At 36.0% G+C, this 14,437-nt stretch overlaps 1 protein-coding gene across 7 annotated transcripts in view; it reads left to right on the plus strand.

Annotated features, from left to right (window-relative positions):
* Window positions 1–14,437, plus strand: part of Clock (clock circadian regulator) — a 77,614-nt gene that overhangs the window by 39,135 nt on the left and 24,042 nt on the right. For all 7 annotated transcript variants that reach the window (XM_070012664.1, XM_070012668.1, XM_070012667.1 and 4 more), the window contains 7 exons: window positions 4,920–5,040; window positions 6,186–6,299; window positions 6,432–6,550; window positions 8,973–9,055; window positions 9,480–9,586; window positions 10,859–11,006; window positions 11,836–11,911. In XM_070012664.1, coding sequence (XP_069868765.1) covers window positions 4,920–5,040; window positions 6,186–6,299; window positions 6,432–6,550; window positions 8,973–9,055; window positions 9,480–9,586; window positions 10,859–11,006; window positions 11,836–11,911 — 768 coding nt within the window. The remainder of the gene's footprint in view (window positions 1–4,919; window positions 5,041–6,185; window positions 6,300–6,431; window positions 6,551–8,972; window positions 9,056–9,479; window positions 9,587–10,858; window positions 11,007–11,835; window positions 11,912–14,437) is intronic.

Raw genomic sequence — 14,437 nt, forward strand, 5'->3', positions numbered from 1 at the left:
GTTGAAGCTCCATGCAGATCTTTGTTTTATCATTGCTGTGTTTTCTTAGATTAGTCATAACTCTAGAACATGTTTACTCACCATTTTAACTTTAGTAGTTCTTCCTTTCTCTATTCTAATGGTAACTTTTCAATGTTTTCTATCAGGTGGAGGAAGGTTTTAAACACTGAAAGTATCCCCCAAATAAACAATTTTTCCTGAGGTACTTATTGCTAAGAAAACTCAAAAATAATTTTCTCAAAAGAATGACTTCTAAAAATACTAAAAATTAGTAGACTTGCAACTTTTCTTCAGCATTACTTGAATTGATGATAAAATATTGGCTATATTTAATTTGTTGTGTAGGAACACTAACATATAAAGAATTATATGTATATTGTATAATTTTTGAGAAGATGAATTGTATGTTTGCTTTTCTACTATATATATAGAACATCCACTTTGTACCGAACACTATGCTATTTGCTCTGCTGCAATTTATCATTTTTATTTTTATTTTTTGTGCCAGTACTGAACTTTGAACTCAGGGCCTGTATGATGTCCCTGAGATTTTCTGCTCAAGGTTAGCACTCTACCATTTGGGTCATAGTTCCACTTCCAGCTTTTTTTTTTTTTTTTTGGTGGGGCTTGAACTCAGGGTCTAGGCATTATCCCTGAGCTCTTTTGTTCAAGACTAGAGCTCTGTCACTTTGAGCCACAGCCCATTTCTGGTTTACTTGTGGTTAATGGAGATAAGAGTCTTACAGACTTTCCTGCCTAGCTGGTTTCGAACCGTGATCCTCAGCCTCAGATCTCAGCCTCCTATCTCAGCCTCCTGAGTAGCTAGGATTTCAGATGTGAGCCACCACTGCCCAGCTTGATAATTTTTTAAATTCATGTATAATTTTACTTAATACATTATCTAAGATGATATTTTGGTATAAATAATGTTTATTTTTTTCTTAAAAATGCTTGTTTTCTTTGAAAACTTAATACAAGATAAACTGCTTTGTGAATATTTCTTACAATATTGAAAAAAAAAAGCCTGCACTGGTGGCTGACACCTATAATTCTAGCTACTTAGTAGGTTGAGGTCTTAGGATTGAGCTTCAAAGCCAGTTCCTGGCTTTGAACCTAAGGGAATTATTTCTAATTAACCAGAAAAAGCTGTAAATTGAGGCATGGCTCAAGTGAATGAGCATCATGTGAATCAAAAACTGAATGAGGGCTCAAGGGTCCAAGTTTAAACCCCAATATTTACAAAAACAAGGCAAAACAAAACTAAAAAGCAGTACTGACAAAAACAAAACAAAACAAAAAACCTAAAAAGTAGTTACTCTAGCACTTTGTATCTTATAAGAAAAAGCTACACTATACTTAAAAGGACAAACTCTAAAAGAGCAATTTCTTGCTGAAAGATGAGCAGTAAGTTATTTACCATTTTTTTTGGGAGGGGGTCACATAGAAAATAACTGCTTTTCTAGGAGCTTTCTTTTTCACTGGGTTCAAATAGTGAAAAAATGGTATGCAAAAATATGACTTAAAATTTTGAGTTGTTATATGATAATGAAGGCCAGTTTGGATGGGTAAGTCAGAATTTTTGTCCCTACTGCCTGTAAATGAAGAATTTTACAGTTGTTTAAAGATACATTATTTCTAAAGCTAGGTACAAGTGGCTCACACCTATAATCCTAGCTATATAGGAGGTTGAGATAGAAAGGATCATAGTTTGAGGCTAGCCTAGGCATACACATGAGACCCTTTTCAACCAATAGACTTATCTGCACACCTGAATGGCAAGGCTGAGTTCAGGAGGGTCTCCATTCCAGGCCAGCCCAGCTCCAGAAAAGTCCACAAGACTCCATCTCAACATCAAGAAGATGGATCATCCCAGCTATTGCATGATGTCTAAAAATAGACATACTATAGTCTAGGCACATGCCCAGGCAGGAAGCAAGACTCTATCTTAAAAATAATTAGTGCAAGAAAAGGCTGGAGTGTGGCTCAGTGGTAGAGCACCTGCCTAGTAAGCACACAACCATGAAATGGAACCCAGTACTACCCCAAGAAAAATAATATGCAAAATATATTTTGCTTTCATTTTTATTATTATAATCTTATTTGTAAGCAGTTGTAAAGGGGTTTCAATCCAACATGTAAGTTTATAAGTACAGTGCAACTTAATCAATGTCACACTTTTATCATTCTCCTCTATCTAACTTTCATTTCTTTTTCATGAAAATGATGGGAGAAAAACCGAGATAGCTACTATTTCCTTCTGTTAGAATCTTGAATTGTGTTTGGGTACTAAATGTTATAATATCGTGTCATTAACCTCACAGTAGATATAGTGGTCAGTGGAAAAGTTGATACTCATCATGAAAGGAAAAGAACTAGAATTTGGGGAAGAACTTAAACAGTAGCCATTCAGGTCCTTTTCTATGAATAGGAAATCCAATAAATTTGTAAATAGAAAAGCCAGGGTGATATAGGCTGAATCATGACTCTCAGTGAAATAGTAAAAGAAATCCCTAATAAGAATAAATAACAGCTGGGCACCGGTGGCTCATGCCTGTAATCCTAGCTACTCAGGAGGCTGAGATCTTAACATCACTGTTCAAAGCCAGCCTAGGCAGCAAAGTCCGTGAGACTCCTATCTCCAGCAAACCACTAGAAAACTGGCAGTGGTGCTGTGGCTCAAGCAGTAGAGCACTCGCCTTGAGCTGAAGAGCACAAGGAAAGTGCCCCAGCCCAGAGTTCAAGGCCCACGACCGACAAAAAAAAAAGAAAAAAAATAAATAACGTAAGAAACTATAATCATTCTTGAAATGAAAATTTTAGTTATTATTGGTTTCTATCCAGACTACTCTTTGCATTCCCATCAATGCCTGTATTTTGATACTTCATTGTTAGTGAAAGACAGTTTTCAATCATTTCAATTCATGCTTGAAATTTTATTTCATCATTTCAGTTCACCCTTTGAGTTTTGGTGTCTCTTCAATCTTCCACAAGAATTGCTAAATTTATATATGTGTTTTTGTGCGTGTGTATATGTCTATAAATGTATGTATATAGATATTGGTGTGGCAACCCTTTGAACCAGTGTCAACTTGTGGGCCCAAAATTATTTGCTATACTAATTATTATATGTGAAGGGCTGGTCAGATGTGCTTTAGTTGGAAGGGACAAGAGGACATAGATGTTAAAATAATAAGTGCCTTTTAATGTGACATGAGTGATATGAGTAATAAGTACTGAAGGAATTTTATTTTTATCATGAATTTTGGTGTTATGAAGGAAATAATTGAATTTTGGTGTTATAAAGCAAATAATTTGAAGGAAATAATTGAATTTTGGTGTTATAAAGAAAATAATTTGAACTGGTCTTTGAAAGATGAGAGATAAAGTTATGTGAAGATGGTAGAAAGTCATTCCACTTTCTAAGGTGCACTTTGAGGGCTAGACAAAAGACAGACAGAAGACTGTGATTGTATATACGGCTTATATTTGTACAGTGAATAGTACGGCATCCCTTCTCACTTCCTATCATCTCCTGTGTCTGTTTTATTCCTGTTATTTTTGTTTCTAACCAGTGGAACTCTTCAAGCAATTTTTTTTGATTGGTCATGGGACTTGTACTCAGAGCCTGGACGCTCCCTAAGGTTTTGCACTCCAAGGCTAGTGGTCTTTACCACTTTAAGCCACTGTGCCACTTCAGTTTTCTTGTGGTTAATTGGAAATAAGAGTCTCTCACAGACTTTCTTGCCCAGGCTGGCTTAGAGAACTGTTATCTAAGATCTCACTCAGCCTCCTGAGTAGCTAGGATTATAGATGTGAACCACCAGTGCTGGCTGTTTTTCGTGTGTGTGTGTGTGTATGTGTGTGTGTGTGTGTGTGTGTGTGTGTGTGTGTGTGTGTGTGTGTGGTGGTGGTGGTGGTGGTGGTGGTGGTGGTGGTGGTGGTGGTGGTGGTGGTGGTGGTGGTGGTGGATTTTTTTTGTTGTTTGGTTTGGTTTGGGGTTTTTTTGGTACCAGTCCTGGGGCTTGAACTCAGTCTGGACACTGTCCCTGAGCTTTATCCTCAAGGGTAACACGCTCTTCCACTTGAGCCACAGCTACAGTGGTTAATTGGAGATCAGAGTCTCAGGGTCTTTCCTGCCTGGGCTAGCTCTGAACCTCAATCCTCAGATCGCAGCCTGCTGAGTAGCTAGGATTGCAGGGGTGAGCCACCAGTCTTTACAAAATGAAGATGGAACTGGTTTAGTTGAATGCAGTTTGACCTTCACAGCTTCTTTTCACTTCCTTTGTCTTTCTCTCACCCTTGCCTCCACTGCTTTTGAGATTTTAGGATTCCACAGAGCAATTTGGAGATGTAAGAAAAGTCCAGTAGAGAAGACTAGACTGCATAGAGTTGTGAATTTGCTGGAATCTTACTGTCATTGTTACTTAAGGATAGGAATTGCCATTTTCATGTTTAACCTTTTGAGAGAAGGCTTTTTGACAGTGAGACATAGTTTAAATGCCTGGGAAAATTGGATAAAAACAAAAGGACGCAGTGGACCATTGCAATGACATCCTAGTCAAATCACCTTATTTAGCATGTCCGTGATTCTTTGAGTCATTTATAGGACAGTTATGTAACAATGATAGGGCTGTGTCTCTGTAGAAAAAAATATTTTAACTCTAAGCCCTTTTATATTTTACAATGTTTAAATTTAGTGTAACTGTGTTATCAGTCTTTTGGAGGGAACTCGGGGTCTTGTGTTGACTTAGTGTACACACAACCCCAGTCATCAATCTTGTTTTGTTAAGATGTAGTTTGTAACGTCCCATTTATTGGTTTTCAAAAATAATTGAAAGTTAATCACATGTCTTTTAGTAATGATTATGTACTTTGAAAATAAATGCCTCTTGAATAATGAACTACAAATTTCCTTTCAGTCTGACCTTGTGGATCAGAGTCTATTTAACTTTATCCCCGAGGGGGAGCATTCAGAGGTTTATAAAATGCTCTCTACCCACCTGCTGGAGAGTGACTCATTGACTCCTGAGTACTTAAAATGTAAGTAACCAAAAATTCAAGTGTCATATTTTGTACCATTATCCTTTACTTTTTCAAGTTTATGGAAAACATAGATATTTTAAGATGCAGTATTTTTATGCATACTATTAACTAGTTTCATAAAAAGATCCCAGTGATGTATTTTAAATTTTTAAATAAAATCTCAACTGTATTTTATGAGAGAAAATTTGGTGTTCTCATTTTCCTTATTGTTAACCCAACTGTGGAAATGAACTCTGTTCTTTTTAAAGTATTATTTTCGTTATTATTTTGATGCCAATCCTAAGGCTTGAACTCAGGACCTAGGCTCTGTCCCTGAGCTCTGTAGCTCAAGATTAGCACCCTACCACTTGAGTCATAGCTCCACTTCCAGCTTTTTTTGCTAACTAATTGGAGATAAGAGTCTCACAGGTTTTCCTGCCCACCATGATTTCTCAGAGCTCAGGCTGAGTAAGATTATAGATGTGAGCCACTGGCACCCAGCTTAAAATGATTTTTAAAAGAAAAATAGTTAACTTTATAATATAATCTTTGATGGATGTATCTAATGTGGTACATCATAAAAAGTGCTAAGAAGAGTAAAATATAGTCCTAGCCAACAAGAAACAAAATATTATAGTGTGTTTAGACATTCCTTTAGATTCATTGTACAGATCAGTTCACCTTAGAAGTTCTTTATATTTTCAAATTCTTTATATACTAAGAATTGAGAAATGTGCTTATACATGTACATGTAAATATATAAGTTTGTATATATGTCTTTGATAAGAATGGATATATAGCTTTTCAGAGTGAGCTGAAAATAGAGGCCAGGAAAATCAAGTTTGTATAACATTGATCAATAGACCATTCAAATCTGATACTTAGAAGGAAGATTTGGGTCATGCTTTGACAGGTAATAGGAAAGATTGTTCAAGGTAGAGATGGAAACATTAGCTTGAGAATAAGAAGCAAAATGTGTATTTGAAATTAGACTGAAAATTGAGAAAAGGGACTACAGAGAAATGGAGCAACAGTGGAAGATACTTATACTAGGTGGGGTCATCTATAGGTATTCTGCTTTTATGGACTAAATAAATGCCATGTAGGATGTCTACTGGAAAAAATAATTGTGAACTTACCCAACTTTTTATCACTTATTTCAGCAAAAAATCAGTTAGAATTCTGTTGTCATATGCTTCGAGGAACAATAGACCCAAAGGAACCATCTACTTATGAATATGTGAGATTCATAGGAAATTTCAAATCTTTAAACAGTGGTGAGTTAAAATACTTCTTTTACAATGTATTTTAACATGGTATTTTTCTAAGCTTTTAGACATATATATTTAAATATTGATGACAAGTAGATTTTACTGGATTAACTGATACTTATTTCCTTATTGTTTTAGTATCCACTTCAGCACACAATGGTTTTGAAGGAACTATACAACGCACACATAGGCCTTCTTATGAAGAGAGAGTTTGTTTTGTAGCTACTGTCAGGTTAGCTACACCTCAGTTCATCAAGGTAAGTTTAATTGCTCAGGGAGGACTTCAATACAGAGTGTGAGAATTGTCTTTGTGTAGTGTTTTATTATCTCCAAAATTACTGGAAGTTCCTGCAAACATTGCAGAAGCACTGGCTCCAAGTCATTATATATTCATGACCACAATATTTTTTGCAACAGTTAGGAAAGTACTAACTTGTATAACTTGAGCTTTTAGTTTTTGCAGTTAACCAGTGAACATGATTAATATTACCAATGCTCTATTTTTATGCAAACTCGTAAGAATCATTTGCATGAATAGTTCAGTATCTACATTAAAAGTAAAGGTCAGCCGGGCACTAGTGTCTCACACCTATAATCCTAATTACCCAGGGGGATGAAATCTGAGGATCATGGTTCACAGCCAGCCAGAACAGCAAAACCCCTGAGACTCTTATCTCCAATTAACCCCACAAAACTGCAAGTAGAGCTGTGGCTTAAAGCGCTAGTTTTCAGGGAAAGAATTTGAGGACAACACCAAGGCCCTGAGTTCAAGCCCCACCACCAATAACTGAAAAAAAGTAAAGGTCCAGAAAATTAGGTTGTTTTCAAAAGATTGTTTTTGAAATGAACAAATGGCTCTTGCTGTATTTATCTTTTAAGTTTGAAATAATCCATTTCCTGGTCTCAACAAATACATGGTTAGTAGGAAAATAGAAAAGTCAAATAGTTAAACCAATAGAACTGACAAGAAGCCAGGCTAAGATTTAAAATTTGTGAGATACCAGCTGGGTGCTGGTGACTAACACCTGTAATCCTAGCTACTCAGGAGGCTGAGATCTGAGGATTGCAGTTCAAAGCCAGCCTGGGCAGAAAAGTCTGTAAGACTCCTATCTCCAATTAAACACGAAAAAAGCTGGAAGTAGCGTGATGGCTCAAGTGATAGAGTTCTAGCTTGGAGCACAAAAACTCAGTGATAAGTGCCCAGGCCCTGAATTCAAGCCCCAGAACTGGCACTTAAAATTAAAATTAAAAAATTGTGAGATACTATGGAATAAGACAGAAATACTGTTGTTAGCTGTTAGTTTTCCAGTCTTACTCTACTTATTTTGAATTAGGAAATAATCGCAGTGGCTAACATTTGAGTGCTATATACTTCATGATTCTGTACATAAGAAAACTGACTCATGGAAGTTATTTGTCAAAAATCTGATCTCTTAACTAATAAGAACTGGGACTTGATTCTTATTCTTTTTCTTTCAAAGCTCCAGCTCTTAATTATTACATTGTATGGCAGAAGGTCATCTTAGGACAGACAAAATGGTGTGTTAAATTGAACGTAATATATCATTTAATGTGATCAGAGTCTAGGGTTCATGTATGGAGAAAAGGAGGGGGAAAGTGAGGTAGCTAGAAATGAAACTTGTTTTTTTTTTCCCCCTATTGAAGCAATTTCAGAATGAGGAAAGGGACATTACATAATTGAATTTGAGCCTTAGTAATATAATTAAGAGCCCTCAGTAGAAAACAAACTGAAGAACAGGGACTGGTAGGTAAGATGCTGTCCAATGAGGTGAATCAATGATAGGGTCTGTTTAAGCTATTGAACATGAATGCTAGAGTAGATTTTTTTTTTTTAATACCTAGGAGCTGAGCTGGCATTGGTGGCTCACACCTGTGATCCTAATTACTCAGGAGGCTGAGATCTGAGGGTTACAGTTCAGAACCAGCCCAGGCAGGAAAGTCTGTAAGACTATTATCTGCAAAAAGACTACTCAGAAAAGACTGGGAGTGGCACTGTGGCTTAAGTGGTAGAGTAGCTAGCCTTGCGAACAGAGAGACTCAGGAATAGAGCCCAGGCTCTGAGTTCAAGCCTCAGGACTGAGGGGAAAAATACCTAGAAGGTAAAATTAAAAGGATTTTGTATTATCCATTGTGATGATGAAGGGTAAAATTGAAGAGTATGTTATGACTATTAGATTTTGAACTCTGCCACTACACAAGAATGTAGCCATTGATGAGATAGGAAATGACGTAATTAGCTTTGAGGCAATTGGTTCAATTTTTGATATATTGAGTTTGAGATGTTTGGAAACAGGCAGAAACAGGAAAAGGTCCAATTTCAGAGTCTGATTGAAGATTACATATGAGTAATGGGAAATGCGTATAATGAGAAGTACTCTTCCTGAAATTTGCATCTTGATTATTATTTGTTGCTACATTTTAAAATCTTATTTTCAGTTTTTCACAGGATGTGAGATCAAATGCCACAGGACTTTTATATGCTAGGCTAGCCCTTTACTAGTGAGTTGTATTCCTAACTTGCTGTATTTTTAATACTAGAAAATTGAAGTGTCTAAAACTCATTTAGGAAAAGTTAATTAATAACTTTATGTCTTAATAATACTTAGGATTTTTCTAATGACATGAGAATACTTCTAAATTTTGTTAATTTACTTGTAGGAAATGTGTACTGTTGAAGAACCCAATGAAGAGTTTACATCTAGACATAGTTTAGAATGGAAATTTCTTTTTCTAGATCACAGGTAACTTCATTATTAAATTTCATTTAAAAAATAGCCATATATATATATTTTTTTTGTCGTGGGGCTTGAACTTTGGGCTTGAGCGCTGTCCTTATGCTCTTCAGCTCAAGGCGAGCTCTCTACCGCTTGAGCCACAGCATCACTTCTGGTTTTCTAGCGGTTTATTGGAGATAAGAGTCTCACGAACTTTCCTGCCCGGGCTGGCTTTGAACCGTGATCCTCAGATCTCAGCCTCCTGAGTAGCTAGGATTATAGGCATGAGGCACCGGCGCCTGGCTTAGCCATATAATTTTTGACATTGATCTTAAAGACAAACTTTTTTAAAAAGGATTTTTAACCCATCTTAAAATAAAGCCCCCCCTTTCCCCCATGTGATGTCTAGTTGGAGCTTTTTGATTGAAAAGTAATAATGCTGTTTTATTAGGGCACCACCAATAATAGGATATTTGCCATTTGAAGTTTTGGGGACATCAGGCTACGATTACTATCATGTGGATGACCTAGAAAATCTGGCCAAATGTCACGAGCACTGTAAGTAGATTTTAGTATTTCTAGTGATGATAACTATTTGAAATTCTATCAATAGAAATGTTGTTTAATGAAAGGTGGTTTTTAAAAATGGATTTATAATTATTTTTTGAATGTGTGAAGTAGAAATAAGTTTAACTTAAACTATATCTCTGAGTCCTAGTAGATTGGTTAACCATACATGTAAAGCAACATCTTTTAGTGCATTTCAAAAATATAAAACGTGGGGCTGGGAAGGTAGCGCAGTGGTAGAGTGCTTGTCTTGCATGCGTGAGGGCCTGGGTTGGATTTCTCAGCACCACATAAGCAGAAAAAAAAAAAAAAAGCCGGAAGTGGCTCTGTGGCTCAAGTGGTAGAGTTCTAGCCTTGAGCTGAAGAGCTGAGGGACAATGCCCAGGCCCAGAGTTCAGGCCCCACGACCGGATCAAAAAAATATATATAAAACGTTTCCCAAAGTACCACAAGACTCATACTTTTGCTTAATAATTTGATAAAAGTTGTCAGATCTTAAAATGTACAGAATATGCTTTGGGAAATACTGCACTTAACAGTGACTTCAAGGAGTAAAATTTTGATTTTGGATTTGAGTTTAAGGTGAAATTCTTCAATGATACTATACCTGACAATATCTGTGGCAGAAATACTCAGGCTTAATATAAATTTATTGTTACTGCCCTCACTGTATCTAGGCAGGAGGATGTCAACAGTTTGAATCTTTGAGTATGTGGAACATAATGGTATATAGAAAGTGTGTAAATCAGGGCTGGGATGTAGCTCAGTGGCAAAGCGCTTGCCTAGCAAGTGCAACGTCCTGGGTTCGATCCCCAGTACCAAAAAAGAAAAGTTGAAAAAAATGCAGTTAAAAAAAAAGAAAAGAAAGTGTGTAAATCAGCAATAATGGACTGGAAAGTTAAACTAGAAGAAAGTTGGATTAGAAAGAAATCCTAATTGCTTGAGATCTTATCTTTAAAGAATAGCATTTTCTTGTCAGCTGTGATGTTTCATGCCTGTAAATCTCAGCTCTCAGGAGGCTTGAGGAAGTTGTACAAATCAAGGCCCCAACCAGGCTACCTAGTGAGTGCAATTCAAACCTGGGCTATATAGTTGTCTTGTCTCAATACTAAAGCAGATTGTTTAAAGACAGTATTTTTTTGCAATTGATAGTGTATATGTTTTTTAGAAAGAAAAATAACTGTATAAACTGTATATGACTTGAATATAAGCTTTTGGTTAAAAATACATGTTCATATTAAAATTTCTTTCTTTTCTACTTAGTAATGCAATATGGGAAAGGCAAGTCCTGTTATTATAGGTTTCTGACCAAAGGGCAACAGTGGATTTGGCTTCAAACTCATTATTATATCACTTACCACCAGTGGAATTCAAGACCAGAATTTATTGTTTGTACTCACACCGTAGTAAGGTAATAATTCTTGTAGAAAATTTCTGAATCTCAGTAACAACTAATAATGTAATTTTTATGCATGACTTGTTAATTGACAAAGTGATCTCTTTCCAATTTTATATATATTCATTAAATAATTCCTTAAATTTACTTACAGGCATTGTATAGAGATGTATAGATAGTAAGTGGTATATAATGCTCTACATGAGTTTTAGTTTTATGTTTTATAACAAATTATATTGTCATTTATATAACAAAGTCAGCCTTGCAAAGGGAACTGGAGTAGATAAACATAGTACTCCTTTTTTATGTACTTTATAGTTTTAAACATTTATACAAAAATGCAAAATGATGGGGCTGGGAAGGTGGCTCAGTGGTAGAGCGCTTGCCTTGCATGCATGAGACCCTGGGTTCGATTCCTCAGCACCACATAAGCAAAAAGAAAAAAGCCGGAAGTGGCGCTGTGGCTCAAGTGGTAGAGCGCTAGCCTTGAGCTGAATAGCTGAAGGACAGTGCCCAGGCCCAGAGTTCAGGCTCCACGACCGGACCCAAAAAAAAAAAAAAAAAAAAAAAAAAAAAAAAAAAAAAAAAATGCAAAATGAATTAAACCAGTACACACTATATGTATGTGTTTATATATATATATATATATATGTATCATATATAATAGCTTTGTGTAGCACCTAGAAAATAAGTCCTGAATTAGTGATGAACAAGTGAGACCCACAACAAACACTGAATGGTTGCATTTCTGCAGTATTTTTTTTTAATTTCATTTTTCTGTCAATTGTGGAGCTTGAATTCAGGGCCTGGCCAGTCACTAAAGTCTAATTCTTTCCATTTGTAGTTATGCAGAAGTTAGGGCTGAAAGACGACGAGAGCTTGGCATTGAAGAGTCTCTTCCTGAGACAGCTGCTGACAAAGTATGTTTCTTGTAATCTTTAAAAATTCATTCAATTCTTAACTTTCTTCCTAATGAAGAACAAACTCATGGGAAAGTTATATTTCAAATAGTTCACTTCCTCAGTTGTGATGGGAGATGATTAAACTTTGCTATTTACTTTCATTTTTAATATTTTAAAAATCTCATTTGCTTCTAAAAGAATTGAAGTTCCTGCCATTTAGCAGTAATTAGGTGAGAGACATAGTGGATCTCATATTAAAACTGTTATTATTTTAAAAAACTGTCATTATTAATTGACCAAGAAGTATTAGTCCCTGGTTAGATACTTTATATGATTTATTCTGTATGCTTGTATTATACTTTCACAGTCAGTATTACTTTGTATCTTTTCTCCTCTTTATTCAGTTTAAATTTATGGTAAATGATTGTAACAAGGCATATATTTTCTTTTTTTTTTTTTTTTTGTTGGTCATGGGGCTTGAACTCTAGGCCTAGCCACTGTCCCTGAGCTCTTCAGTTCAAGGCTAGCACTCTACCACTTGAGCCACAGTGCCACTTCTGGCTTTTTCTATTTATGTGGTACTGAGGAATCAAACCCAGGGCCTCATGCATGCGAGGCAAGTAATCTACCACTGAGCCACCACCCCATAAGGCATATATTTTCAACTCCTGAGAACCTGTCACCCTGTCACATTTCTTGGGATTAACTTAGTGCTGGTTATACTCAGCTGGCAGTTAGGTAGATATGGGAGAGGGAGCGTGCAGCAGTATTCTCAGTGAAATAGCAGCCATTATTGGGAGAGAAGTTTTTAGAAAAAGTATTAAATGGTTGTATAAGAGAATATTTATAAAACAGCAAGACTATAACTAAGATTATACATGTGTCATCCTGTGTACACTATACAAAATCAAAATAAATAGAAAGAAACTATTGTAATCTTCTGAGTTCCTGTCATAGTACATTGGTAATAAAAACAAATTTATTGATAAGTAAATGTTCTGAGCAATCAGACAGATTTAAGTGCCCACTTGAGTTTTCTTGGTCATTAATTTGAAGGAGGAACAGTCACCATGTTGTATTTCTTCAGCCCTACTTAGCTATGCAGTACAGGTAAAAAATTGGTTTAACTAGCATGAAGGAAGTGAAAGTCCAGAAAATAGGATGTTTGACATCAATAGTACGGAGGGTTTTTTCCTTGTTAGTAGCAACTCTTAGGTATAGCTATGAATTAGTGACTGAGGACTAGTAGAGTCAAATCTTGAGGGGGGAAAAACACCAAAGAAGAGAGAGTTCATAATATTGAATATGTGCTAGATAATTTTGGGGGTAAAGAGTTAATATGGAAAATACTGAGCCAGGAGCTAAAATTTAGTTCAGGTACTTTCTCTGAAGTGACTACAAGTTCAGTATGTGACTGCAACAAGGGTAGTGCTCCATAGTGTGGTCATTTGAGTTTCAGGACTGAGTTTAGGGAAGGAACATAGGGAATTAATAGTAGGACTGCTCTTCTATCTATAGAACAGTGGTTGAAACTTCGTGGTTTGAGAGAAAACCACGATCACTGAAAAGACCTACAAGGAAAGTAAAATCCTCCAGTGAAATCTGTACTTTTGTTAGAGCAGGCCGGTAAAGGAATATTCAAAGCTGAGATGGAGAAGATGGAGTAGTTTGTTATATTTATGGATACTGAAGGCAGATAAGAACAATGGGAAGTAAAGGCAAATTAGAAAAGATGAAGAACAGAGGGTAATTAGGCTGGAGAAAACCACTCAATATGACATTAACAATCCTTTTTTTCCCTTGTAGCTTGAGTATATCTGAAATCATCTTGTTTGTGTGTATGTGTGTATATATTGTTCCTTTTTATGTAGCATCTCTGAAGTAAGAATAGGTTATTTGTTTCTTGCTCAATGCTACACACGGAGAAACTTTAATAGAATACATGACTCTTCTTGTAGAAGAAAAAGTAGATATACTATTAAACATGCAATATTAGCAGATAAGGTTAGATCTTTTGAAAATAAGTGAGGCCCGAACTTCTACATAAGGCCAGGCAGTCACTTGAGAGAGGGAAACAGGTTTAAGAACAGTGCAAAGGCATTGACTACTTGTGAAGAATAGAAAAGTGAGTCTTCCACAAACACTTAACAATATTGCTGCCTAGAATTAAATGTCCATTTGAAGTTGGTCATCACTTTTAAGTTGACTGCAGTTACTTCTGCAGGGGCCCTTGAGGTCGAAGAGGTAGAAAATAGAGAAGTATGGTTATAGTGGCTTTTGAGTTGATACTCATAGAGGTGTTGCAGTATTTGTTGATGACAAAGCAGAGGTTGAATGACTCAGGTAAAGTTAAGGAAAACATAATTGGTAATGAATTCTTAGGAGGCTAACATACTAGGATAGGATATTGGATGTTTTATCCACTTACTGAAATTCTAGAGAAAGGTCGGAATTGGAGTATAGAATTTCAGCCATAAAATGTTAAGCTCCAAAGATGCATAAGGTACTTTGTATATAAACTAAAGTGCCATCTGTATTTTGTTT

This window comes from Dipodomys merriami, unplaced genomic scaffold (assembly GCF_024711535.1).
Source record: "Dipodomys merriami isolate MVZ:Mamm:240054 unplaced genomic scaffold, mDipMer1.0.p SCAF_9, whole genome shotgun sequence".
NCBI lineage: Eukaryota > Metazoa > Chordata > Mammalia > Rodentia > Heteromyidae > Dipodomys > Dipodomys merriami.